At 40.7% G+C, this 26,377-nt stretch overlaps 2 protein-coding genes across 4 annotated transcripts; both read left to right on the forward strand.

The window, feature by feature from the left end:
- The first annotated feature begins 3,409 nt into the window (after positions 1 to 3,409).
- arf3a (ADP-ribosylation factor 3a) lies at positions 3,410 to 5,745 on the forward strand. Of its 3 annotated transcripts, XM_062426640.1 has the most exons (5): positions 3,410 to 3,465; positions 4,626 to 4,809; positions 4,903 to 5,013; positions 5,363 to 5,487; positions 5,584 to 5,745. In XM_062426640.1, the coding sequence occupies exons 2-5, from the start codon at positions 4,662 to 4,664 to the stop codon at positions 5,743 to 5,745; spliced, it is 546 nt and encodes a 181-aa protein (XP_062282624.1). In that variant the 5' UTR covers positions 3,410 to 3,465; positions 4,626 to 4,661. The 3 variants fall into 3 exon arrangements, with proteins under 3 accessions (XP_062282624.1, XP_062282622.1, XP_062282623.1); XM_062426638.1 differs by lacking the exon at positions 3,410 to 3,465 and having other exon boundaries at positions 4,662 to 4,809; positions 5,363 to 5,435; positions 5,607 to 5,745; XM_062426639.1 differs by lacking the exons at positions 3,410 to 3,465; positions 4,903 to 5,013 and having other exon boundaries at positions 4,662 to 4,809.
- Positions 5,746 to 10,628: 4,883 nt separating this feature from the next.
- On the forward strand, positions 10,629 to 25,725 carry erbb3b (erb-b2 receptor tyrosine kinase 3b). The gene is made up of 28 exons (XM_062426446.1): positions 10,629 to 10,730; positions 12,632 to 12,786; positions 13,038 to 13,224; positions 13,784 to 13,909; positions 14,010 to 14,072; positions 14,321 to 14,439; positions 15,422 to 15,563; positions 15,799 to 15,912; positions 16,005 to 16,122; positions 16,205 to 16,278; positions 16,547 to 16,637; positions 17,656 to 17,858; positions 18,097 to 18,229; positions 18,337 to 18,430; positions 19,624 to 19,781; positions 20,005 to 20,061; positions 21,653 to 21,794; positions 21,911 to 22,030; positions 22,152 to 22,250; positions 22,424 to 22,609; positions 22,699 to 22,854; positions 22,988 to 23,063; positions 23,203 to 23,349; positions 23,437 to 23,534; positions 23,624 to 23,800; positions 23,904 to 23,975; positions 24,272 to 24,557; positions 24,722 to 25,725. The coding sequence occupies exons 1-28, from the start codon at positions 10,652 to 10,654 to the stop codon at positions 25,651 to 25,653; spliced, it is 4,404 nt and encodes a 1,467-aa protein (XP_062282430.1). The 5' UTR covers positions 10,629 to 10,651; the 3' UTR covers positions 25,654 to 25,725.
- The last annotated feature ends 652 nt before the right edge of the window (positions 25,726 to 26,377 follow it).

Below are 26,377 nucleotides of genomic sequence, written 5' to 3' on the forward strand. Positions count from 1 at the left end.
CTGTTATTCTCAAAATGCCAAGTCAGAGATTGAAGAGGTGACTCATATCATTTGTCTTGCCATGGTCTGTTTAGACGCTGCCCTCTCAGCCATGAAAACGGCCTATAACCCATCTTTTCTATGCCACAAAACAAAGACAAGCAACAGCAGAAAAACATTTCTATGTAAATGTCTACATGGTGACTCATTGTATAGTAGCTATGTATTTGAATGTGTACATGTATATTTGTAAATCTATTTTTATTAATATTATTGTGTTCGAGCCTACGTTTTTGGTCTTAGTTAATGACAAACTCTTGCTGGGCCAGTCGCTCAGGGTGTTGAACTAATACCGTTTGACAACACAGTCTCATAGCAATTTATTTACATACAATTTTTGAATATTTTGCACCAGTGACTCAGACAAGACACACAGACAGAGCAACAAAACTTTTTAGTCAGTCTCAAAATCAGCCTATACAGGGTTTTACAAAAAAGGATAAAACAAGACAGAGGATGGTGATTTTTAGAAAGCTTTTTTTTACTGAAGTAACAAGACAGAAAACACATGGACACAGGACTTTTATAAGCTTATCAAAGTTTGTATACTTGGGAAAGTTGATACAACGTCAGTTTTGGAGACAAATTAAGTCTTTCAATTCTTTATGTGGAACAAATAGTCATTCAGTTTTATTTACACTATTGTAACAATAGACGTAACAATTCATTAGAGTGGTTGCTAGTGGTCATGTTTTTCATGAATTCATATCAGTACGACAGAAATATCCCTCCTTTTTGATATAACTGTGATGTAATGTGTGTCACTTCCCTATGAAATCGGGACTGAGCTCTTGTTATTCTGTACTTGCTTTTGTCCATTTCATCAGTCTGAGCACGCCTTAGATTCTTCCCACATGTAGTACATGTCAGAGTGAGAGATGGACCTGCTTTAGTCTTGAACTGATGCTGATGGGTGTGTGTATGTTTGAGTGTGTCTGTGTCTGTTGCTGTGTAAATGGGGGGTACACTCTGTGCGCTACAGATTTGGGAGGTGAGAGCCTTTTTTTATGGCCGTTTCATGCTGAGAGAAGGACTTTTTATGGCTGCAGGATATTGTTTCCTTAAAGTATGACTTTTATTACTGGAGAGAAGCATCAAGAGAGCAAAGAGTGGGGTGATTATACCAGTCTTTGCTGTGCGAACATCTGAGGGGATCATCTGTCCAGAGTTCATAGCCAAAGAAGGGACTCGCTGAACCACGTGCTGCTGGGACGCTGTGTCCTTGTTACCTGGGAGACAGACTACACAAACATAAACACATGCATGCTTTCATGTACAAAGACACTGACATGTAGACATACTGATGCACAGTGAAAAACATGCATGCTGGTGTGCACTCAGGAACTGTCAGACAGAACTCCTGGTGACCCGAGTGATTTGCACCCTCATTCTAGTTGCACAGCAGATTTAGCCAAAACGCTAATGTCAACACCTGGCTGGATTTACGATGGCAGCATTCCTAGATATCTTAGATGATCCAAACTGTCTCCACATTCAGTCTGCTGGGAAAACCTCCACTGCCATAGGATTTAATGCCAATTAAGTCTTGTTTGTATGAACTTAGGTAAATACCCCTTGACTCACAAGGAATGGCAGCGCCAGTGGCTGAATCGACTCTTCTGTCTGTTTGGTATTTAGTGAAGGAATAAAAGGGAGACAGTGACTGGTATGGAATGATAAGGGACTGGATTTCTGGTTTGCATTTCTTCATTCCTTTATCATTTTACCCTGGAGCTGCTGCGAAAGGGAATTTCCTGTCACTGTTTCTCCCATGTGTGAGACAGAGGTTGGTGGACAGCCTGGGATTGCTTTCTCTCCCTCTCTGTGCTCTTTCCCATTCTCCCCCTCATTGCTGCAGACATAGACACATGCATAGCAACACATCGACTGCCCCCCGAGTAATGACAACCAGACAGGGCTGAAATTAAAGAGAGGCAGGCCGAGAGAGGAAGTAAGGAGAGATAAAAGTTACCCACTTTGATTGACATCATGATTATATGTATAAAGTAAGGCGATTTAGTGTGTTTAGTTGGATACAAAGATAGGGAGATAGATCTTTGCTTGTACAGCGCAAATGCAGAAGCAAAGGACACATGGGGTATGGAGAAGGGGGTGAATAAAGTGTACTCTGTATAAATACATGCCTCAAAACATCTGCTTCTCAACTCCCCTTTCATTTTTGATGTGGGACAGGCAGAGAAGGAGAGAGGGAGCGAAAACACAAGGAGCCAGCTACCCAGAACATCAAAGCCCCTGCCCTCAATGCGCAGGCCCTCATTAGTTCAGCTAGCAGAACCAACGAGACTTGTGATTGTGTTTGCTGGGGTGTACGCTGGCAGACACTTCAGAGGAAAGGCTCCTTTAAGTCATAACTCCCCACCCCACCTCTCCTGCCACCACCCGAGCCCCTGTAACCCTCTCGAAACTCTCCGCTCACACAAACTCTACAGGCTCCCTCACAATCCACTCCACCCCATAATCTGGTCTGCAGCTGCAAACATCTGCTCCCCTCTTTATTCCTCTGCCTTCACCACTGAATTGATAAACACATCTATCACCGGACCACTGACTGACATGCAACAGAGAGGAAGAAGGAGACAAATTGGTTTTACTGGCTCTTAACCTATGGATGTGGGGCTGGTCTCTCACGTGTCGTTCAATCACACTGGGTTACTTTTTAAGATGGTTGATAGGTAAATGTATGCACCTGGGAGGGAGCTGAAGATGTGAAGGAAAAAGTTAAACTGTATGTTTTCTTCACCTGTAAAACCACATTACTAGTAGATTACAATGTCACCTATTGAAATACTTCATATCCTAACAAAATCAACACTCGTGCTTAGAATCCTGCTTTAATATTGATTAATTCAATGTTTTGTTGCCTCCTGTCAGCTCATTATGTCTGACACACACAGGGCTGCTGCCAGGAAGTATCACTTGGCATCCCATTACAGTCAGCCATTTACTTATTCATTAAGATGATTCCTGTGTTAATTATTCAAGCATGTTTGCCTGCAGACTCTCTGTTGCATTTTATATTAGTTTAGTTGTTGGTTCCCTGCTGTAACTGCACACAAATAACAGTTAATACGTATTTGTAAAAAAAAAAAAAAAGAAGGATATCATGTGTGTGAATTGTGTTATTAAAAGCTGGATAATTAGTACTCAGTATTCAATTTAAGGAAAGCTAAGTAAAAGTCCAAGCAGGTTATTGCTGATGTGTTACACTACTGTTTTAGAAAGAGACTCGTGAAATTACAGTGCCCCCCTAGCATTTGCTACTGGCTTGAATCAACTCATTGGGGATGATAAACCAATCAAACTACCGCGAGATCGCATAGTACGACAGGCGTAGCTCATACTATCGCGAGACTATCGTCCAGTCCTTTGCCTGGATCCAGCTGGTAGCCTGCCTGCCTGCCTGCCGTTGACGGGTAAGTGTGAATGAGATGCAAAAGATGAAAATGCGCAAAGGGTTCATACAAGTATAAAAGGTGACCGCAGCGTATTTGGCACAGTTTTTACGCTTTTTGAAGCTTCTCGGTAAATGTACAGCCGTTAATCGACGACAATATGAGGCCGCCTGGTGCGCTAGTCGTGACTGTAGAGGGGGATTACAGCACAAAAATTGACCTGGAGATTTTTTTTAAATAATACCAAACACATTAGCTAATATGGTTGCTAGCGACCTACGTCCGAGTATTTATCGTGTCAAGCTGAAAAAACGAGATGTGTCGCATTTAAATTCACAGCCTGCTCGGACTGCAGCATCAGTCGTCTTCCCCTCGCATTATGACAGATGTACATGGATGAGAGGGCACTGCAGCTGTAACAGTCCATGCTAGCAGATAATGCCTGTGCATTTGATAGAAATGAATGGATAACGTAGCTAGTCAATGGCCAGCATTAATCACAAGCGCTGAGAAGAAAAATTAAGGTTAAAAAAGGGGGATGCTCCATCTGCCGCACAGTAGAGTATGGATGCATTTCTGTTTTCTAATTTTGGAATATAACACATGCAGCTCAGGTAGAAAAAATGTGTGCACAAGTTGGTAGCAGAGTTGGCCTGTTAAAGGGCCCATACCAAGATAGATTATAGTACTATTCAAAGCCTTCTCACCACCTTAATGCTTACGGGCTGTATGCACCACACACTCTCACAACCTCAGGTTATGTGTCATACAGTTTGATATGAATTGATTGTTACATTTGCATGCATTCAATTGCCAGCAAACAGCACAAAAGGGGGTTATTGCGCACCACATGAAAGCTGATCCACATAACAGAGATCCAGTATGGCAGCTGGTTTCCACAGTGAGCTGTCAAAGTGTAAAGCAACAGTCCTTCAGTCAGGTCAGCCGCCTGCCGAGGTGTGAATTATGCTTTTTACTGGCTCTCCTCTGAGGTGGCTTCAAGCCGTAATGAGGTGGTAATGTTGGGAGTCGCTTTTGAAGAGCTTCTGTGTCTCACCGCGTGATTCCTTGTGTTTTGTGTGGTTTTGACTTTCTGAAATGTGGTTGACGGTTTGTTTTGGCTGCTTTGTTGCTATGTATGGAAAGTGGTCATTTCAGTTCCCTGTGGAACAGTTCTGTTGCAGTTGAGGTGAGAGCCAGCCAGTCATCATGGGAAACATCTTCGGCAACCTGTTGAAGAGCCTGATAGGGAAGAAGGAGATGAGGATTCTCATGGTGGGGCTGGACGCTGCTGGGAAAACCACCATCCTCTACAAGCTGAAGCTGGGGGAGATTGTCACCACCATCCCCACAATTGGTGTGTCAGGAAGGAATCCATTACAAAGAAAAAACATCTGTCACTGAGTTGGCCCAGTTTATGTTACTCATTTTGGTTTGCGTTGTATTTCAGGTTTCAATGTAGAGACAGTGGAGTACAAGAATATCAGCTTCACTGTGTGGGACGTGGGCGGCCAGGACAAGATTCGTCCCCTGTGGAGGCACTACTTCCAGAACACCCAGGGTGAGCTGCACCAGCAGCCTCTTACATGATACGGTAGTCGGTATTGTTGGAGTTTAAAAAGGCCTCTCCAGTCCTGTGGTAGTTCTGCTCGCCCGCAGCACCTGAGGGCACGTCTGACTAATGCTTTAGATGAGGTCATTTGCATACAGCCTACAACTGTTTAACATTATTGTCTTAGTCATGTTGAAAGCACTGATGATGAATAAACTTGGTTTAGCAATGTAATGATGTCAGCGTATTGTTAGAAGTAAGTGGGATCAAATTGATTCTGGCATTGTAGAGCTGATGGTTTTGTTTTGCTCAGCCCTTAATAAAATGCCATGCTTTGAGCATTTATTTTTCCCCTCAGGTTTGATCTTTGTGGTGGACAGCAATGACCGAGAGCGGGTGAACGAAGCTCGGGAGGAACTCATGAGGATGCTGGCTGAGGACGAGCTGCGGGATGCTGTTCTTCTTGTTTTTGCCAACAAACAGGTATGTTCTTTGAATATCCTTCTTTCTGCCCTTTTTGCACCTGTTACCTCACCATCCAAGGCCTCCTGACTGATGCACCTGATGTCATTTGTTCAGGATCTGCCAAACGCCATGAATGCTGCAGAAATCACAGACAAGCTGGGCCTGCACTCCCTCCGCCACCGCAACTGGTACATTCAGGCCACCTGTGCCACCAGCGGAGATGGCCTCTATGAGGGCCTGGACTGGCTGGCCAATCAGCTGAAGAACAAAAAGTGAAGGGTCCAGTCGATAGAATGGGGAAGAGCCTGGGTGCCAGCTCCAGGTAGTGGTAATAGTCGATCCATTGTGTTTACATGGAGAGGCAGTGCTGAAAAGCTCCCAAGGGGTGACTCTCAATGGCTTCCTCCCCTGAAAACTTTTCTCTAATTTCTTTACTTTGATTAATTTATTTTGTTTGGATCTGCGGTGAACATTTTAAATTGTTTATGAACCAATGGTGTCGAAGTTGATCTAAGTGACATACACTCTATACGCTGAATACATAAAATATTGGGATGTAATAGTATAATGTTACTGTAAAGGCATATGTATTTCCCCTACTTTGCAGTCTCCATGACCTTTGACGTCCACAACCTTTTAATTTGCTCAGAAAAAGTGATGAATCTAGACTCATGGTGGCAGAGCGAATTTGTCTAACTGTACTTTCCCTCAGATACTTGATGTAAATTATAAAGAATGTGTTAATGGTATAGTGGGAGTACTTTTACTATCTCAGAATACTATCACCTTGTTAAACAGTATATTCATACAGGCTCAGATAAATGTAAACTTGTCATTTTCTGTCCAAACTAATGTTTTACCTCATCCAGGTGATGTGCTTTAAAGCTCAGTTTGTATTGTATTTAAACAGTAAGTTAGTTTAGATTTCATTTAAATGTATTTATTTATTCATTATGATTTTATTTATTTTATTTTTTTAAAATCTTTTGACACACTGGACAGTTTGAAACATTTATATTTTGTCAGCATTTATTTATTCATTCCATAGTTTATTTATTGATTTAATTTTCCAAATGCATCGTATGATTTCTCCCTTTATTGCAATGTGCACTTACTGCTTGCAGTGAAGAAAGAAGTCCCATTAGTACTGTACATAACTGCTTCCCAACCTGCATGGAGATACCCCAGAAGTGGCTCGTGGGCTTGTAGGAGCTGTGAACTACCACAGGCTGCTGCTGTAAATAAAGATTTGTTCTTAGTCTACTTGCCTGGTTCAATAAGGGTTAAAACAATTTGTCTGGCGTCAGCGAGGTGTGATAGCTGAACTGATACAGATGACAGAACAAGCACACTGTACCAGCTCTGTGGCTTAGAGGGAAAAAAAGGCTGCCTTTGGCCTGCCCTCTGGAGAGTGATGCTGCAGAGCATGTGATTGGCAATATTAGAGAGATTACATGGTTTTTCAAATGTTTATTTTTAAGTCAGTTTGTGCGAGTAGCCGCACTATATCTGTCAAAGGAACTCACATTGCTTGTCACCCTGATTTATTCATCCCTAATTGGCGTAACACTAAGTGTTTCTTGTGTTAACCGTAGCTCCGTGTACCATATTGCACAAAATAACTCTAGATGCATTATTGTTGTACAAATGTAATGTCAGTTTTTTCTTGTATTTTTGGATGGAGTGTTTATTTATTTTGGACCAAAAGGCAAGTGTTGAGGGTTGTTGTTTTTTTCTTTCTTAATTTGCTAACTAGATCAGACAGTTGTCTTTTTGAGTGTTCACACAAATCACATATGTTGAAAAAATAGGAGAGAGGATGATAGAAATACTGCATCATAAGGCATGTTAATACTGTACAAGATCTGTAATAAAAGTGAATCATAATAGCCTGTTTCCTCAGACTATATTTGTTAGTCTAAATTACTGCTGCTGGTTGGAACAATGCTGTACTGATAGATGTTATGGATTTAGTGTAAAGTTTACCGAACAACCTTCTAATATGCAAAAGCATGCTTTTCTATGTCAGCGCAGTTGTATATATGTTTATGTAACAAGAAGAGTATACCATGGTATTCACAGTCAAATTGAAAGTGTTGTTGATACACCTGTAGATATCGGTCAGTGTGTTGGCAGATATGTATAACTGACAGCAGCTTATGTGTGTGATGTACCCTCTATTACGTTCAGTTTGGTGTGAACATTGTTTTGTGTGGCCTTATATTGCCAGTGGTTAATTTCTCTTTGATAACAGGTTTGTATGTAGGAATGTCCAACATTCAGATATCACTTATGATCTGTAACACTGTTGAGTTTCAACTTGAATTAATGAAGAGAATCAAGACTGCATAACATTCCAAGTGATAAAGTGTATTTAAAAAGTAGATAAACAGAAAAAAGATTTTATTTAACTTTCAGTGGAATATTATTAAGAGTATAAAATGAAAACAACACAAACTGGTGCGAGTGTTGAATGATTTAATGAATCCTGGCACTACATTGATCAATCAATAAAAAGACCAAACCACAAATTTGCTTTGTCGTACTCATTTTCTTCATTGCTATCTTTTACTGTTGCACACTTAGGTTATGATTTGGCCCTCAGTGGAGACCTTATAGCTAAAGATTGTGCTCATTCATCTGTTAGTTTGTGGAGATCTCAACCATTCCCCTACTTTTGATCAAACACATTTTAAAGACCCCCTCTAAACATGTTTTAAGAAATAAAAATGCTCTGCTTTGAATAATATTATGTGTCTGATATGGATTTTCATCAAGTGAAGTAAAAATAAGCACATTTTTGAGTGGCAAAGGACTTTAAACTTAATTTAAACAGCAACTCTTAACAGTTGTCAGCTAATTCTAAGCAACATTAATTACCAGCTCATATTACGAGTTTGATTATTGGGTGTAGTGGTGGATGTGGGCAGGGAAACAATGGGTCAAATAGGTGAGAAGGACACAGATCTTTGTCGCCTTTCTCTTTCAGCCTTTCCTAACTGCTGTCATCAAGAGAAGTTTGGCACAATCAGGTAGTTTCCCTGTGGAATTGCTGCCCTTCACAGAGAGTCATTTTGTTGGAGCCATCAGAGGTTCATGTCGGGGAGAGTGCTGCTGTGTCTCCAGGGGTGTGACAGCAGTATGTGGGTCAGAGCTGCTCCCGGGGCCACCAGCTCCCAGGGCCCCCTGCAGGACGGCTACAATAGTAGCCCCAGGGCGGATGCCATAGCTGGGATTCCCACCCGTAACCGGGACGCCTTCACCCAGGGCACAGACACACTGGCAGCAGCCCCACAATCAATTCATCAATCTCTGAAGGGAGTGGTAACTGCAAAAGGCCACAGCAGTCACCCCCACATTTTGTCTTGGAAAGGACAGGGCCACCAGGGCTGACACTTAAGCGGACACCATGGTGGAGTCGTGAAAGTGCCAGAAACCACAGACTCAGCAACCTTTGTAGAGGCCACTCAGTTTAACCTAACAACAGGGAAATCTGAAAGAAAATCATAGTTTAATTTCAAATTTGATATTTTCACTTTATACTGTTTTAAAGAGCACGAGGGAAAAAATCACACTGAATGCTGTTTAAAGAATTACACAACTGGCTCAAATTGTGAAGATTTCTTCCAACTCATTGAGTAATGTTGCTGTGTAAGCTTTTCCATCATTCAATTGGCAAGTGGATAAACGACAGCTTATCAGTTTATTATAACTGATTAGAGATTGAAACAAAATGTATGGGTCAAAAAATATGCTAGTTTCAAAACTGGCTTAACGTCCACCACCAACATCAGATCATGCAGCTCTATTTTCACAGCACCAATCTTCAGACTCTGTCTCCTCCTGCTGGATGGAGAACTGCTAGTTTGATATAGTAAAAGATTGATGCACAAACAAGGCTATAATTAATGTGTCATGTTACAATAAAAAAGGCTTTTTTGTGACTGCTTTTGATTGCTTTTGTGTCCATTTATATTGGTGAACATATTAGATTAAGATATTAGACAGCAGAAAACGCAAGACAACATTATAGATGCAATTTCCATTTAAAATTGATGATAACAATGCTGAACAAACAGTCTTACTTTTAGAGGTTGCACAGAATGATCATTTCAAACAAACAGAATGCTCACTCATACACAAATAAGATGAACTGCACATCTTTCAGAAACAGCTACTACTATACATCCATTAATGAGTTGTCCCTTTTTCATTCACAGCTTCATGTTCAGGAATCTTGACTGCTTTGAGGCCATTTTCTCAAATTAAGCATGTTCTTGTTTTGGGTTCAGAAGTCACTTGACCAGCTGACAATGTGCCCATTGTGACAGGCTGCTCCATATGCATCAAAGAGGTGATTAACCAGTTGACAGGGCTGCAGGGACAATACTGCTCTTTAGGGGGGAAAACAGTGCAGCCACTCACAGCACTGGGACTAACTGGGAGACTGCAGCACTGCTTCCACATGCAGCAGCTGACAACATGAAACCAATAAAAAAAGGATGTTTAGGGTACATGGTGTTCACACTGATGCAGGTTTATATCACATACATTTGTTTGCCACATTAGAAGCTTCACATTTTGATTTAATAACAACAATATTAATACCTATAGTGCTTACATCAGGTGTCAGTCTGATGATTAATTGATATTCTGATGATTAAATGTTATTCAGCTTTATCTATTGCATGTCGTGTATAATTTCAATGACACTGGTGTTTGTACAGTGTCAGTAAGTATAAATAAATAACCAAATAAAAATTGTCCTGTCCTTATCGCTTATTAAATATTCCACGGAAATCTAGCAGTATTTGATTTTTTTTGCATGCCCACTGCAACCAGCTCGCTCGGGGAAAAAAAAGACGGATCAACCTCTGATTGGTGAACAAATCGGGCTCCCGGCCAATCACATGTCACTCTCTGAGAGGGAAGTCCCAGCGTCAAAATAAACTGCCACTTGTTCATCGTTTCCAGTGTTGCAATTGGCGCGTTTTATCTGCTCGTTTTACTGTGCGAAGTTTGGAAGAAAGATTTGCATTCTTCTTTCACTTTGATTACATGATATTGGACTTTTTTTTCTTTTTTTCAAATCATATTTTCCTAAAACAGATCAGCTCGTAGACGTTTTGCGGCCCAGACTTGTATGATATGAACATATCTCACTAAATAGACTGACATCAACATGAACCAGTGGCGAATAATATTACTGAGTGTGACATTATTGTGGAGTCTACAAACAGCATTATCACAAACCCATGAAGGTAAGGGATTTATATTTCCATATCAGAAACCTTGCCTAGCTTGTTTTAGTTGCCATAACTACACTAAGTCAGTTGAAGATATTAAACTTGAACCGGGAATGAAAATGCGTTAAATATAGTCATGCGTTAAATATAGTCAAATGTAGTCCTCCCACATGTTTTTCTTGCCTAAATTCACCTGACACAGCTAGAATATAATAAACCAATCAATATAGCATACATGCTTGAGACTTATCACAGGTTAAAGAGATTAAACTCGACAAACTATTAACCTTCATCTCTCATCTCATCTTTGTCTTAGATGGCCCAGTGCTCATTGTTTTCTCCTTGAGAGTTGTTTTTGTTTATCGTAATAACTGAGCTGTAATCAAGTACCTTAATGCAGCAATATCTCACCACTTTATTTACTGTTAGTGACGAATGGCAGCAATGTTAATGCCTTAGTGGGGATTAAATTGCCTACATGGCAATGGCCCCAGTTGTAAAATGCTGCTGAGGACAACTGGTCCTGTTCATGTTCATGTGCAGTCTGCATTTAGTTGTTTTTTGTTAATGATAATCATTCGTTTGCTATTCAAATGTTATGTAGTTGTTTTGATTATGTGTGGTGTGTGCTTGTGCATGCATGTGTGCTTGAATTGCCCTATATTCAAAATGATCATGCATGACTTAAGAGAAGCAGGTATAAATTAATAAGTGCTTGAAGATATAAAATATGCTGCAATAAGTTTAATTTACAATCTGTCGTAATACAACATTTTCCATAAAAACACTGGCGGGATACAATTGTTTATGGAGATAATGAACTTCAGATTCATCACTGCTCATGTTTACCATGCAGACAGGAAACGTGACTTGTGTTGTTGACTGCTGCAGGTGCCTAATCTTTGTATATAAAGTGGCAGTGCCACTGTTTTTGTTGGTCAGTAAGAGATGGTGTGTATGTCCCCTTTCCGTCCACGATATTTCCCTTCCCTCTGCCAGAATGTCCCACTCACACATGGCCCATTGTGTATTGGTTATGATCTCAGCAACGCAGACCCCCTCGGACACACACATACGCACATGCACACACACAGAAGCACTGTCTGTCGATGCATCACCCTTCACTCACTGAGACACACTGTCCACATTTATAGTTTTAATACAATAAGCACTTTGTGTGAGAGAAGCTCTATCCCCTCGGCCTCCACTCCATCAGCCCCAGGCCTAGATTGCTCCATGTACCAGCGTTCTACTCTGCTTCACATCAAACTCTCCAGCCAACACAGCAGCAGCCACAGCATCAGGACGACTCACAAAACCCATAAATACCACAGAAACAATATAACCGCATCACTCAAACACTCACCATTTGTTCTCCTTTAAAAGGCCATAGCAGGGTTGCCTGTTTTAGCTCCTCAGTAACAAAATATACTTACTCATCAATTTCCATTGAATCATTTCGAAATGCATCATTAACAATTTTATAGTTTTTTATGTATTTCTTTGTGCCTTTCCAAGCTGCTATTATTTTTCATTCATAAGCAGGCTCTTGAAACGTGTAATCTTCACAAGTCTGCATTCATTATAATTGCATTCTAATGCTGATTGTTTACATTACCCTCCGATGACAGTGTAACACTGACAAAAAAATAAGCAGACTTGACATTAAATGTGATGGATTACACAACTAAAAAGGTTTCAAAATGTTGCTAATTGATTTTCATGCCATATAAAGACAGATGGGAACGGGTGGAAAATGAGTAAATTTAACAGTGTTGTTTGCAAAAGAATTTTTCTGCTAAATGTACATCATCTGGAGTAAATGGACTAAAATGTGCAAAACCACTGTTATGGGTTAACATGTAGGACAGGAAGTAAAAAAGTAAAAAATGTTTCCTTTCATCTGTGTGTGTCAGTGGTGTGTCCTGGTACCCAGAATGGACTGAGCTCCACAGGCTCTCAGGAAAATCAATACAACCTGATTAAGGAGCGGTATGATGACTGTGAGATCATCATGGGAAACCTGGAAATCACTCAGATTGAGAGTAACTGGGATTTCTCTTTCCTCAAGGTAGAACTCATCTCTTTGTATTGCCTTGTCTTTCAACTGATTTGTATGTACAAGATGTAGCAGTTCACTGCACTGCATGCCAGCATTCTCCTTGCCAGGGGCATACAGTAAACCTCCCACTGTTAGTCCTATCAGTTTTCTTGATTCAAGATACCACAAAAGCAGAGTAGATCAAACTATTTCCTTTCTACATATGTCAGCCTGTATGTTGTTTCCTAATGTGATGATCCTCTTCTTCTCCTTGACTTCAGGCAATCCGCGAGGTGACTGGCTACGTCCTCATTGCTATGAACCACTTTCAGGAGATTCCTTTAGGTCAACTGCGGGTCATTAGAGGAAACAGCCTTTATGAAAGGCGCTTTGCTCTCTCTGTCTTCCTCAACTATCCCAAGGATGGCTCCAATGGCCTGCGGCAGCTGGGCCTTGCTAACCTGACAGGTACTAACAGCAGAAAAACTTACCATTTTATGGCTAAAAAAATACAGATGGTAGATGTTATAGTTGGCAGATGCTAATTCACTAAAAGAGTCTAATTGGTTTTGGTCTCCCGTCCTTCATTTTCCAAATGTCTAACACCTTACAATTAAAATCAGCAGTTAATTATGAAGCTAAAACAAACTTCACTTATAATCGTATAGCTGGAAAATATTCTAGATGTCCTCCCACATTAAAAGATGAAAATAAATTAGGTCATATGCTTTATGTAGAATATAAAACATATATACTTGTGTCACACATATTGTACTTGATCTAATCAAAGCCTATGTCAAATGCTTGTAAATTATGTTGATGACATTGTGACCAATGTTAAGCAAAGTTTGCCTAAGCAGGTGCGTATTGTTGTAAGTCTGAAAACTATACTAGATACTGTAACTGTACAAAATTAATTTATATAATGAACCTTTGAGCTCAAAGACTGAAACTGTTCATAAAAATATGAATGTTTAGATATATATTCAGAGGCTTTTTTCCAATGTGTTTGTATCACATTTCACAGAGATTCTGGAGGGAGGAGTGCAGATTATCAACAACAAGTACCTGAGTTATGGCCCCTGGATCTTCTGGCAAGATATCATCAGAGACAACAGTGCTCCTATTGACATCCAGTACAATGGAGAGAGGGGTTGGTGTTGGAATGGTCCAGTTTCACAAATCTCCAAATTATTTCTAGAGTGCCTCTTTCTTATATGAACTCCTTGAATTTCTATCTCTCTCCCTCTCAGGCCCGTGCCACAAATCTTGTGGTGATTACTGCTGGGGGCCAAATAAGAACCAATGTCAGATCTGTGAGTGCTTAATCTTTCTGTTTTCCCTTTTCTCTCTGTGTTTGTTTCTTTTCTCCCCCCTTTTCTTCACTGAATGTCTCTTTTCATAGACACAGAGAAATACACAGAGACAGAGACATGCACACACAAAGACACAACACACACACACGCAGGCACGCACGCACACACACACACAAACAAACACACAAACACACACACATATGCATGTTGATGACCGCTCTTCAGCCCGTCTCTCCTGTGTGTTGCAGTGACTAAGACGGTGTGCGCTCCACAGTGTAATGGCCGCTGTTTTGGGACAAGCCCCCGGGACTGCTGTCACATAGAGTGTGCAGCGGGATGTAAAGGCCCTCTAGATGTGGACTGTTTTGTAAGTGCACCATCTTTTTCTCTTTAGGTTTATTGTTCTTAACAACTGCAAGAAGCATTTCATTCCAAACTGCTTTGTCTCCTTTTTGGAAAAAATAAATTGCCTGTGCCTAATTTAAAGTCATTTCAATTCAAATGTGATTCTATTTTAATACAAACACCTAGAAGTCAAAGTCTTGAAGGACCTTAGTGATTCATTTTCTCCACATATTTTCCAGTTAAACAATTAATTATTTTCCTAATTAACTGCCATTAATCTACTACTTAATACTTTAATGATTCATTGATTAATAGTTTAGTAAACAAAACATAAGGAAACTGTGAAAAATGTCCATTATAACACCCTACAGCACATAGTGATGTCATCAAATGTCTTGTTTTGTCAGTCTAAAACATAAACATTTCCAAATCACTATAACGTTTTTGATTGAAAAAAAAACTTTAATGATTAATCAATCATAAAAAAGAGCTGATTAATGTTGTTTCAGTTGACTTACCACAGCCCTATTACAAAAAATGCACACGCTTTTCCTATTTCCTATTTTCTAGTCAGTCATCATTTGTTTGTTCATTGTTACAGTAGGTTCAATACAGCATGGATATCTCCTTAAAGACCCTTCAAATGTGCTCACTTAAATTTGGTATTCGGAAGTTGAAAAGTAAACAGCCACGTGTTTACATTATTCCTCAGCTTATTTTTTTGTCACGTGGGTATGATTTTCTAACAATATTTCTTGAGAGTATAATAGTATGTGAAAGCTGACTTTAAAATCCTGGAGTGTAAAAAATAAATCTAAAAGCTGTTTTTATTATCTAAAGCAGTCAGTAGTTCATGTAAACTAGAAATTATTTGCAATTTGTTAGGTTCCTTGACTTTTTTACTTAATTAATCATAGTGGACTTCAATAGTAGTCATCATTTTATGTAATCAATGTCAGCGTTTCCAAATCTCATTCAAAGAAATGACTTGTGTACCTGTGTAGGCATGTCGTCATTTCAACGACTCCGAAGCCTGTGTGCCCCAGTGTCCCCAGACTCTGATCTATAACAAGCAGACGTTTCAAATGGAGAACAACCCTAATGCCAAATATCAGTACGGCTCCATCTGTGTGTCTCAGTGCCCCAGTGAGTCTCCTCAATTCAACATGTTTTCTCGTTACTTTTTGTGCAACGAGAAATACACTTTAATTATTTCATCTATTAATTCTGCACACCTGTGTCATATTGGTCTTAATACTGTAAGTGGAAATGGAAAGATGGTTGCAGGCCAGAGATGACGCTGGTTCTTAAAGCTTGCCAGTGGTTTCTTTGTCTCTTCTAAAATTGATATCCTGTGATCTTCTTCTCTTTCTTCTTGTAGTCCATTTCGTGGTGGACGATAGCTCCTGTGTGAGCGCCTGTCCTCAAGACAAGATGGAGGTGGAGAGAGAAGGCCAGAGGCAGTGTGAGCTCTGCAGCGGACTATGCCCAAAAGGTTGACAGCAGTAAATACCTTCAACATCTTACACTTACTTGTCAGTCATCTGTAAAACAAAAGCTAATGATGGTGTTTAATCTTCCTTACAGTTTGTGAAGGTACCGGTGCTGAACACAGGCAGACTGTGGACTCCAGCAACATCGACAGCTTCATCAACTGCACCAAGATCCAGGGCAGCCTTCATTTCCTGGTCACAGGGATACTTGGGTAATTTTCTGTCCTGTCAGAAGAATCTTGCACAGTGTCGTACGGACAACATGTTCATATACTGTGTCTTTGTCCGTCTCAGAGATGACTTTAAACAGATCCCACCCCTGGATGCCAAAAAGCTGGAAGTGTTCCGCACTGTCAGAGAAATAACAGGTTTGTATATAATGTGTATTGATGTTAATAATGCTTAATAAAATACATTACCTGTGGTTCTGCAGGGTTTAGCCCATTACCTAAAAAATGCATACAGGTTACTGTACTGTACTGTCTTCACACCTGGAAGACACACCAAAAAAAACAATAAACACATTTATCCACCTAATAACCTGCAAAAGTATGTGACATATTTCATTAATGGCATAAAACATGGAAAACAGAAGGCAGGTTGTGTTTTAATATTATCACTGTGTTTTATTATCAGATTTTCTTAACATCCAATCATGGCCCAGAGAGCTGAATGATTTGTCTGTTTTTTCAAGTCTCACTACCATTCAAGGGAGGTCGCTCTACAAGTAAGCCTTGTTTACATTAAGTTTTGTGTGAGAGGATTTTTAGGGTCAAATCAGAAGTTGATTTAAAACCCAAAAATTAAATCAGAAACAAATCTAGCAATAATCTGTTATGACACAGATTTAAACACTGCTAAAACAGTATATTTCAAATTTAAATTAAAAACAAAAACAAAAAAAGGGCAAATCTAGTTCAGGGGCCCTAAGCAATCTCTTTATGCTTTTGCCCTGCTCTGATGTTCGTATTCTTTCCTGAACTAATATCCATCCATGTTACATGTTACTGTAAGTGTGTTGCATAACCATGTGTCATCGCTGCTCTCTCACACACTCTCCATCCTCCTGTCTGTTCAGTAACTGCATGAAAAACTCCCTGTGCAGTGTGTTTACATTTTCTAACCTCTCTCCTCTTTCTGTCTATGCTTTACAGCTGTGAACAGGTATGAATTTTGTGCGCGTGTGTGCATTTGTCTTTCCATCTTTGAGAGGAACAATTTCAGTTGAAAACCAGCGTTGTGAGGACCTTTCGATGTTGTCAGAACATTTTGGCTGGTTGTCACAACTTCAAAGCGCAATTTGAGGTTTAAGACTTGGTTTTAAGTTTTAAAATTAGAATTGGGTTTAGGTTCAGTATAGGGTAAGGATGGGGTTTAGACATTAAGCTGTTATGGTTAATGTTAGGGTAAGGGGCTTGGGAATGCATTATGTCAATGGCATTATGATATGAAGGATATAAAGACAAATGTGTGTGTGTGTGTGTGTGTGTGTGTGTGTGTGTGTGTGTGTGTGTGTGTGTGTGTGTGTGTGTGTGTGTGTGTGTGTGTGTGTGTGTGTGTGTGTCTGTGTGCGCATGCACACTCGTGTATGTGGAACCTAAACTGCTACATACCATTTTGAAGACACAAACTGTGGATACAAATTTTGTGAAATTTGCTTCAAATATTTCTCCAGCTCACCTAATTTTTTCACTCTGTGTTATTTTCTCTGTAACCTCTTCCATTTTCTGACCCTCTCACCAAAGGCGATTTTCTCTGATGGTGATGCACATTTCCACCCTTACCTCACTGGGTCTGCGCTCTCTCCGAGAGATCAGTGATGGCAATGTGTACGTCAGCCAGAATGCCAACCTCTGTTACCACCACACTGTAAACTGGGCACAGTTGTTCAGAGGCCGCAGAATTCGCATCAACAACATAAACAACAACAGGCCACTGACAGAGTGTGGTAAGGGTCACACTGAATTTTTAAAGATTTTTTATTCTTTTAGCTGAATAAATGGTATACTCATAGCAACTGAGGGCAGCATTAAGCAATCAGTGACTTGTAAATCTATATATTGATAACATATATTAAACCTAATTCTTCATCATCTGCTTGTATCTTGTTGTTGAATGTGAAATATATTGTTGTATTGCAGCAGCAGCAGGTACCTGATGCTTTTCTTACCCTGCTTTTTGTACAGTTGCAGAAGGCCATGTGTGTGACCCACTGTGTTCAGACTCCGGTTGCTGGGGACCAGGACCTGACCAGTGTCTCTCCTGTAGGAACTACAGTCGTAATGGCACATGTGTGGGCAGCTGTAATTTTTATACCGGGTCTGTAGATATGAGTTTATATTCTTGTGACTGATGTTGTTTGTGTTGTTATATTGACTTTATTCATTTGAACTAACTGTATATTTTCTCGATAATTGTGTCCACAGCACTCTAAAGGAATTTGCAGGGCCTGATGGAGAGTGCATTGCCTGTCATTCAGAGTGCAAGCCTCAGATTGGAGAGCCCAGCTGCACTGGACCGGTAACTTCTAAACAGACATTTTGGCTCAGAGCCTTTGTGTGAGCTCTCTTATGCATTCGACTATCAACTGGAAATATTGATGGGTGCATGAAACAAACACCTGTAAAATATGTCTAAGATGGTAAATATGGTGAACATTACCTGAACATTAGCATGTTAGCACTGTCATTGGGACCATATGAACAACGTTAGCATTTACTGTACCAGTCAAAAGTTTGGACACACTTTTTCATTTAAGGGAATGGGAACGTGTGTCCAAACTGTTGACTGGTACTGTAGCTCAAAGCATCTCATTGCCTACTGTGTAAGGGCAGCCTCACAGAGCCACTAGTATGATTATTGAAAAATGGGGTGTATTACAGCTATAGTGTTAAATTCATAATACAGCATAAGAGAGTAAATGCCACTGAGGACATCACAATTACAGCTTAGGTTTGATTTTCTAACTAAAAACAGAGTCCCTTTAGTGTCATGTTGCTAAGATCTTAATGAGAAAACAAACTCTAAATTGAGTCTTCCCACTTCTGAACATATAAAAAGATACTCAGTGGATACAATAATATAAATACTGTCTAGACATGGTTTATATTAAAATAAAATTGTTAATTATACAATGATGATCATCTCAGTTACTGAAATGTATGATTGTATTTGATCAAAATTTAAATTGTATCTCAAACAACTTTGAACCTTTGATGTCAATCTGACACTAATGTACAATTCACAATAAACCTCAGCAAAATGCTGAAGTGCTTAAGCCTCTTGTGATTATTGTCCTGGCTTGGAAATAAACTACAATTCAGTTAAAAGGCTATTTCTTGTATTCATAATAATAATAATAATAATAATAATAATAATAATAATAATAATAATAATAATAATAATAATACATTTTAGTTAAAGGCACCTCTCTGGGCACTTGAGGACACCGTACAATAAATAAACAAAACAATAAGAAACAAAACAGATAAAAGACAATGTAGAAGAGACAAAACAGAGTAAAATGAGATAGTACAGTTCAAGTTAAGTGGGGTATGCAATTCTGAATAAGTGAGTTTTTAGCCTTGATTTTATGACAGACATATTATGTCTTGGTTCACTGATGGTTCAGAGCCCCTTTGAGGGGAGTTTTACATAATCGCTGTGTCTCAATTCCTCCTATATTTTTCTTCCTTCCTTTCTTTCTTCGGTAGGGTGCAGATGAGTGTGTTGCTTGTGCCAACCTTCGAGATGGTCCTTACTGCATGTCCTCTTGCCCCACTGGAGTAAACGATGGACAGAGGGGGCTGATCTTCAAATATCCCAATAGAGACGGTCACTGTGAACCATGTCACCACAACTGCACTCAAGGGTGAGACTGAACAAAAAAAATGATGTCCGCAGTGTGTGTGTGTGTGTGTGTGTGTGTGTGTGTGTGTGTGTGTGTGTGTGTGTGTGTGTGTGTGTGTGTGTGTGTGTGTGTGTGTGTGTGTTTTTGTGTGGGCATGTGTGTTTTCACATGCATCCATCCTTAAAAGTGTCACATTAATATCATCTATGAATATTGAGGATTATAATGTGTTTATCTGTTACAGATGCTCAGGCCCAGGATTGAATGATTGTTTAGAAACAGTCATACTGGCAATTAGTAGGTGAGTGTTTCCCCCTGCTGGTGAATATCAAATGCTACACTGCAATATACACTGATCAACCAAAACAGTAAAAGGTGTGCAGTGGTCAGTACCTTCCAAAAGTGGTCCCAGAAAGGATCATCAGCAGTAGGGTCATGGATGCCAAAGACTCACTAATGCGAGTGGGGAGTGAATGCCAGACCATTTTGTCCGATCACACAGTAGAGCTCCTGTAGCACAAATGGATGAAACAGTTAATGCTGTAGGTGCATGTGTGTCGTTAACTTGGGGAAGAGATGGCACCAGGATGCAATATGGGAAGAGGGCAAGCGAGCGGAGGCAGTGTGATGCTCTGAGTGATGTTCTGCTCGGAAACCTTGGGTCCTGGCATTCATGTGGATGTTATTTTGACATGTACCACCTACCTACACATTGCAGATCAAGTACACCCCTCCATGGCAACAGTATTCCCTGATGGCAGTAGCCTCTTTCAGGTGGATAATGCACCCTACCACATTGCAAAGATTTTTCAGGAATGGTTTGAGGAACATGACAAAGAGTTCAAGGTGTTGCCTTGGCCTCAAAATTCCCCAGATCTTAATTTGATTGACCATCAGTGGAATGTGCTGGAAAAACGATTCCAATCCATTGAGGCCCCATCTCACACGTTACAGGACTTAAAGGATCTGCTACTAACGTCTTGGTTGCAGATACCAGAGGACTCCTTCAGAGGTCTTTGGAGTCCATGCATTGACAGGGGACCATAACAATATAGGCAGGTGGTTTTAATGTTTTGGCTGATCGGTGTATGTCATCCATCAACAACTCACCATGATACAGATACGGTAGTATTGCCAACTGAAACTAACACTTACAACACTATAAGAACAGTACTGCTTCTCTTTATCAGAAATTTCGAGAGAGCTGGGACTGAAAATCTAAATAGAAAACTAAGACAAAATTGAGAAAATATCTCATCTGGAAAAATTATTTAGAAATTTAGAAAATGACCAGTTTGCTTCTGTCCATCTCTTCCTTCTGCTCTGACTGACAGAGAAGTGTAATAAACTCAACTTCTTCTATGCTTGTTTCTCATGTAAAATTCTAATATAATGTTGTATGATAATGATGTAGCATAACTATCCTTGCATATGGAAATGGAGATTTCAATTCACCTGTCTCATTTGAGATGGTGTGCTTGCCTACACCTGTGACTTTTAAAACGTTACCCTCTAAGACATATTTCACATGACGACTTATTGCACTTGCACAGTACGTTTTTTCTGCTTACGTTTGTGTGAGTAATTATGGAGTTCAGGAACTTTGCTTCACTCTATCTTTAGCTCTGTATAATTGATCTGTTGCTATTTGTGCATGATACCCACATGAATATATTCCATGCTGGTACGTTGGCTTGTATCTCAGCAACTGGAACAAACCAGTTCACCTGACAACAACCTTGAAGAAAAGGTTTTTGATCAGATCAAATTTGCAGGAACCAAAACATATAGTTTCAACATGATGTCATATCTAACTTTACTTCTAACCCTTACCCAGTTTCTTTTTTAACCTTTTATTCCACACTTGCATCTCTCTCTGCTTCTCTCTGCAGTGGTCAGATCACAGGCATAGCTTTAGGTGTGCCGGCTGGTTTGATTTTCTGCCTGGTTTTGTTTTTCCTGGGTGTGTTGTACCACCGAGGTCTGGCTATCCGCCGCAAGAGAGCCATGAGGAGGTACCTGGAGAGCGGAGAGGTGAGTCTCTTTGGGGACAATTCAACTCAACGAGGTGCTACAAGCTGCCTTTGCTAATTGTGTTTGTTTTCACTGAGAAAACAGCCATCTGGGAATGATCCTTGTGTTTCTGGCAGAGCTTTGAGCCACTGGGTCCAGGAGAGAAAGGTACCAAGGTTCATGCCCGCATCTTGAGGCCCTCAGATCTGAAAAAAATCAAAGCACTCGGCTCTGGAGTTTTTGGCACAGTGCACAAGGTATTCATTAACCTCAATCTGCCTTTTGAACATTCACTCATTGCCCACTGACCAGTCTCGGTCACAGCCTCATATGTAGCTACTCATTTGACTGCAGCTATATATTTAATTTGTGTTTAAGGGCTTTTGGACTCCAGAGAGAGAGACAGTGAAGATCCCTGTGGCCATTAAAACCATCCAGGATAGCTCCGGTCGACAAACCTTCACTGAGATCACAGATGTGAGAATCAGACTTGCCTGAAAAATTTACAAAAAAAAAATTACAGAAAACATCAATTAATGTGACATATACAGTAATATAGAATATGTTGAGAAGGAAAAAAAAAATATTAGAAGGACATTGTTGTTATTTTTTCATACATATAATATTTTGTGATCATGTTCTTTGTGTAGCACATGCTGTCTATGGGTAGCCTAGACCACCCCTACATTGTTAGGCTTCTGGGCATCTGTCCAGGTGCCAGTCTGCAACTGGTGACCCAGCTCAGTTCCCAGGGCTCCTTGGTGGAGCACCTCAGGCAGCACAAGAACAGCCTGGACCCCCAGCGCCTGCTCAACTGGTGTGTGCAGATCGCTAAAGTGAGTGCACCCGGACTGACAGACCTTTTTAAGTAGACCCTACATTAATTAATTAATTGGCTTTCAGTGGTGACATGTTTGTGTCTCAGGGTATGTACTACCTGGAGGAGCACTGCATGGTGCATAGAAACCTGGCTGCCCGCAACATCCTACTGAAGAACGACTACCAGGTCCAGATCTCTGACTATGGTGTAGCAGATCTCCTTTATCCTGATGACAAGAAATATGTCTACACAGACACCAAGGTTGTTATGACACACTCAGTTCATGATACACCTTGAATTGTCAAGTCACAATTAGGACTTTTTCACTGTTTCTTCCAGTTATCAAATCAAACCAAATCTGAACACCCTGTCTGTAATTTGTGTCCTAATCCAGACACCTATTAAATGGATGGCTCTTGAAAGCATTTTGTTTCGAAGATACACTCATCAAAGTGATGTTTGGAGTTATGGTAAGTTGCAGAGTATTTTGGTTCTGTGTGTATTTAGGGTTACGCAGTTTGAACCAATAAACCTACTTTCCTCTTGAAAGCTACTGTCTGTGAATGTTGGCCGGGAGTATTTAAATGTGGCATCTCTCTTCCCGGACAGGCGTGACAGTGTGGGAGATGATGTCATATGGGGCAGAGCCCTATGCGTCTGTGCAGCCTCAGGAGGTGCCGAGTCTGCTGGAGAAGGGCGAACGTCTGTCTCAACCCCACATCTGCACTATAGACGTCTACATGGTCATGGTTAAATGTGAGTGCCATAAAACATTCCACCAGTTTACACAAACACACAGAGTCATGCACACCAAATCTGAATTATTTTGCTTCTTTTGTTCAGGCTGGATGATTGATGAAAATATAAGGCCGACCTTCAAAGAGCTAGCCAGTGACTTTACTCGAATGGCAAGAGACCCACCTAGATACCTCGTCATCAAGGTGATGCCATCATCATCATTCATTTCACAGCTTAGCCCACTGACTGTTGACTGAGACCTTAAACCCTGTTCCTCCATATTATTCTGTAGGTGGAAGGAGGAGAAGCTGCCTCAGAACAGATCCATCGAAGAGAATCAGAGCGAGGGCTTCTAGACGCAGCTTTGGATGACCAAGATGAAGAGGGACTAGAGGATGGTTTGGCTACTCCTCCTCTTCAACACTCTCCATCTTGGAGTCTGTCGCGTTCAAGGATTAGTTCTTACAGGGTGATTAAATAAGCCTTTTATTTGACAGATAGACTCTTTTATGACTGGTTCAGAGCCAGAAAAGAAACCAGCACACAACATTTTTTTCTTCCCTAATTTGTAGAGTGGCACCTCTCAGGCCGGACCAGTTGGATACCTGCCAATGACCCCTAGCCCTGTAGACAGCATCCGCCAGGTGGGACAGACACACACGTTCACACAAAAACATGCGAACAAACACTTTTCCACTCTGTTAAACTATTGACACTTGCCTTACAAGTGATGAAGTAGATCCATTTAGCTATAACAACTTTGCTTTAATCAGCAAATTACTACACTTTGCCAAGCGGTGTATAAAATCAATATTACAACCCAGCACTGACAGTAGGCCAGTGCCTCAAGAAGTGAAACACATTGAAAGGTGTCATTATAGGATTAATTTCCATGAGATGCTGCATGAATCCATGTCTCTCTCTCTGTTTTCTGTCTCAGCTGTGGTTTCAGAGGTCTCGTCTGAGCTCAGTGCGAACTCTGCCCGAGAGGTCAGAGGTCAGGGGGAGTGGCAGGGAGGCAGAGCTGTGTGAGGAAGGTTTAAGGACCGGGAGTCTTCACAGGGCCCGGTTTGGATCTGAAAGGGGCAATCCCCATATCAACCGGCACAGGAAGCTCTCAACAGCATCAAGTCCATCTTCATATAAAGTGTGGATGGCAGGGGAAGAGGAGGAGGTGGACCATTATGGTTATGTTCTTCCTGGTTCACCTGACACCCCAGACAGAGGTAAATCATGTGAACTCAAATGGCAGCATGCTGAGTTATCATAGTAATTGCTTGACTGTTTTGTTCCCTGTTAAAAGTAACTGGTAAATTATTACATAAACAATACTTAATCAAAGCATCTTCCCTGATCTTCTTCCTTTTACACATTCTGCCATGTCTCACAGTCTGCAGAGTTTCTCATGCTGGACGAAGAAACTCAAGATCAACCAAGAACAATCCGTCTCTCGTGGTGATAAATCCCTCCCATGAGTACGAGGTCATGAGCAAAGAGCCTGGTGCTCCACCTTGCTCGACAGCAGGCGACTCATCACAGGTAGATGCCCTTTCAGTTGCACTTTGTCGTAAAACCTCGCCTCTACCTTCTCTGACCTTCATAGCGCCATTACCTGCAGAGGACACAACACATTTGGAAAGCCTGACACCAGCTGTAAGGAGTAGGCAAGTAAATGAGGATTGTGAGGGAACAGTAGCAGAACAAAGAGACTCTGCAAAGAAACATCAGCTCACTGGGGACTCTGAGAGTGAGATCAAAGTTGTGGATGACCAAGGACAGGCAGTGCAAGGGATAGGCAGGTACGAATACATGGACATCAGACGCTCTGACTCTACAGAGGGACAGGATCAAGCACATGAGAGGCGTGGGCATCAAACATCTGCAAAGAGTGTAGCAGAGACAGACGGAACAGACGGGGCAGAGGAAAGCCAAGTAGTGGAGGTGTTGAAAAAAGAGCACCAGGAAGAAGAGGAAGAGGAGAAGAACCACTGTACAAATAAACAACCCACACTTGAGGGGAATCTCAGCAGTATGGTCATGCCCAGGCCAGATGTGCTCACAGCTGGGGGGGAGAAGGTAGAGGAATATGAAGAGATGACCGGATTTGGAGTGGTATCCAGTGGGTGGGAACATGCAGACTACCAGAACCTGCCAGTGAAGGGGAGGGCTGTTTCTGAGGACATGGGCAGTGGCAGTTGTGCAGGGATCGGGGGATACATCAAGGTGTGTGCTGGCATGGAATCTGGCAGCAACACATCATTTGACAACCCAGACTACTGGCACAGCAGACTGTTCCTCAAGCCAGATGCTGTACGTACTTAAGAATGTTCACTGGGACAGAGACACAGTAACTGCTGCAGTTACTTCAGGTCTACATTTGTTTCTGTTTTTATATCTTTTACAAGATTATTTCATTGCTTTCCAGCATCCAACAGGTATTGAAAGATAAAAATCATTATAGATTTCACTATAATTGCACAGTGTTATAGTAAATAAAGGTTTACCAACTGTGAGTTGGTACAAAGCCACAAAATAAAGACTATAGCAGATACAATGTGGTTTGTGAACATGCACTCTGGTGAGCAACAATAGACATATAAAGTGTCTTGCAACACATAATGCTTTATTGTTATAATAATCCTGTAATTTGCAGCAGTAGGATGAGGTGTCCACCCCCCATTTCTGCAGAGGAGTCTTTTGTACAAATTATTATAACATGAATTATTAAAACGTGAATAAATATGATTATTTTTCAAATATCAGATCATTTGTGTCATTAATTGTGTAGAGCAGTCTTTTTTCTTTCTTTTTTTTTTCTTTTTTTTACATTGTCTCGCTGTGTGTTTATTAAATAAAACTATAAAATACCAACATCTTGATCACTTATTAATTTCTTTCACTTGTTGCATTTTCAAAATGATATTACAATGTGAATCATTAAATCAATCAATCAAATATTTTTAGTGAAACAGAGCAGCACATAGTGAGATGGAGGACAGTGAACGCACCGGTGACGTACTCGCGGGAGAGGTCAGAGGCAATTCAG

The sequence above is a fragment of the Scomber scombrus genome, chromosome 10 (assembly GCF_963691925.1).
Source record: "Scomber scombrus chromosome 10, fScoSco1.1, whole genome shotgun sequence".
Lineage (NCBI taxonomy): Eukaryota > Metazoa > Chordata > Actinopteri > Scombriformes > Scombridae > Scomber > Scomber scombrus.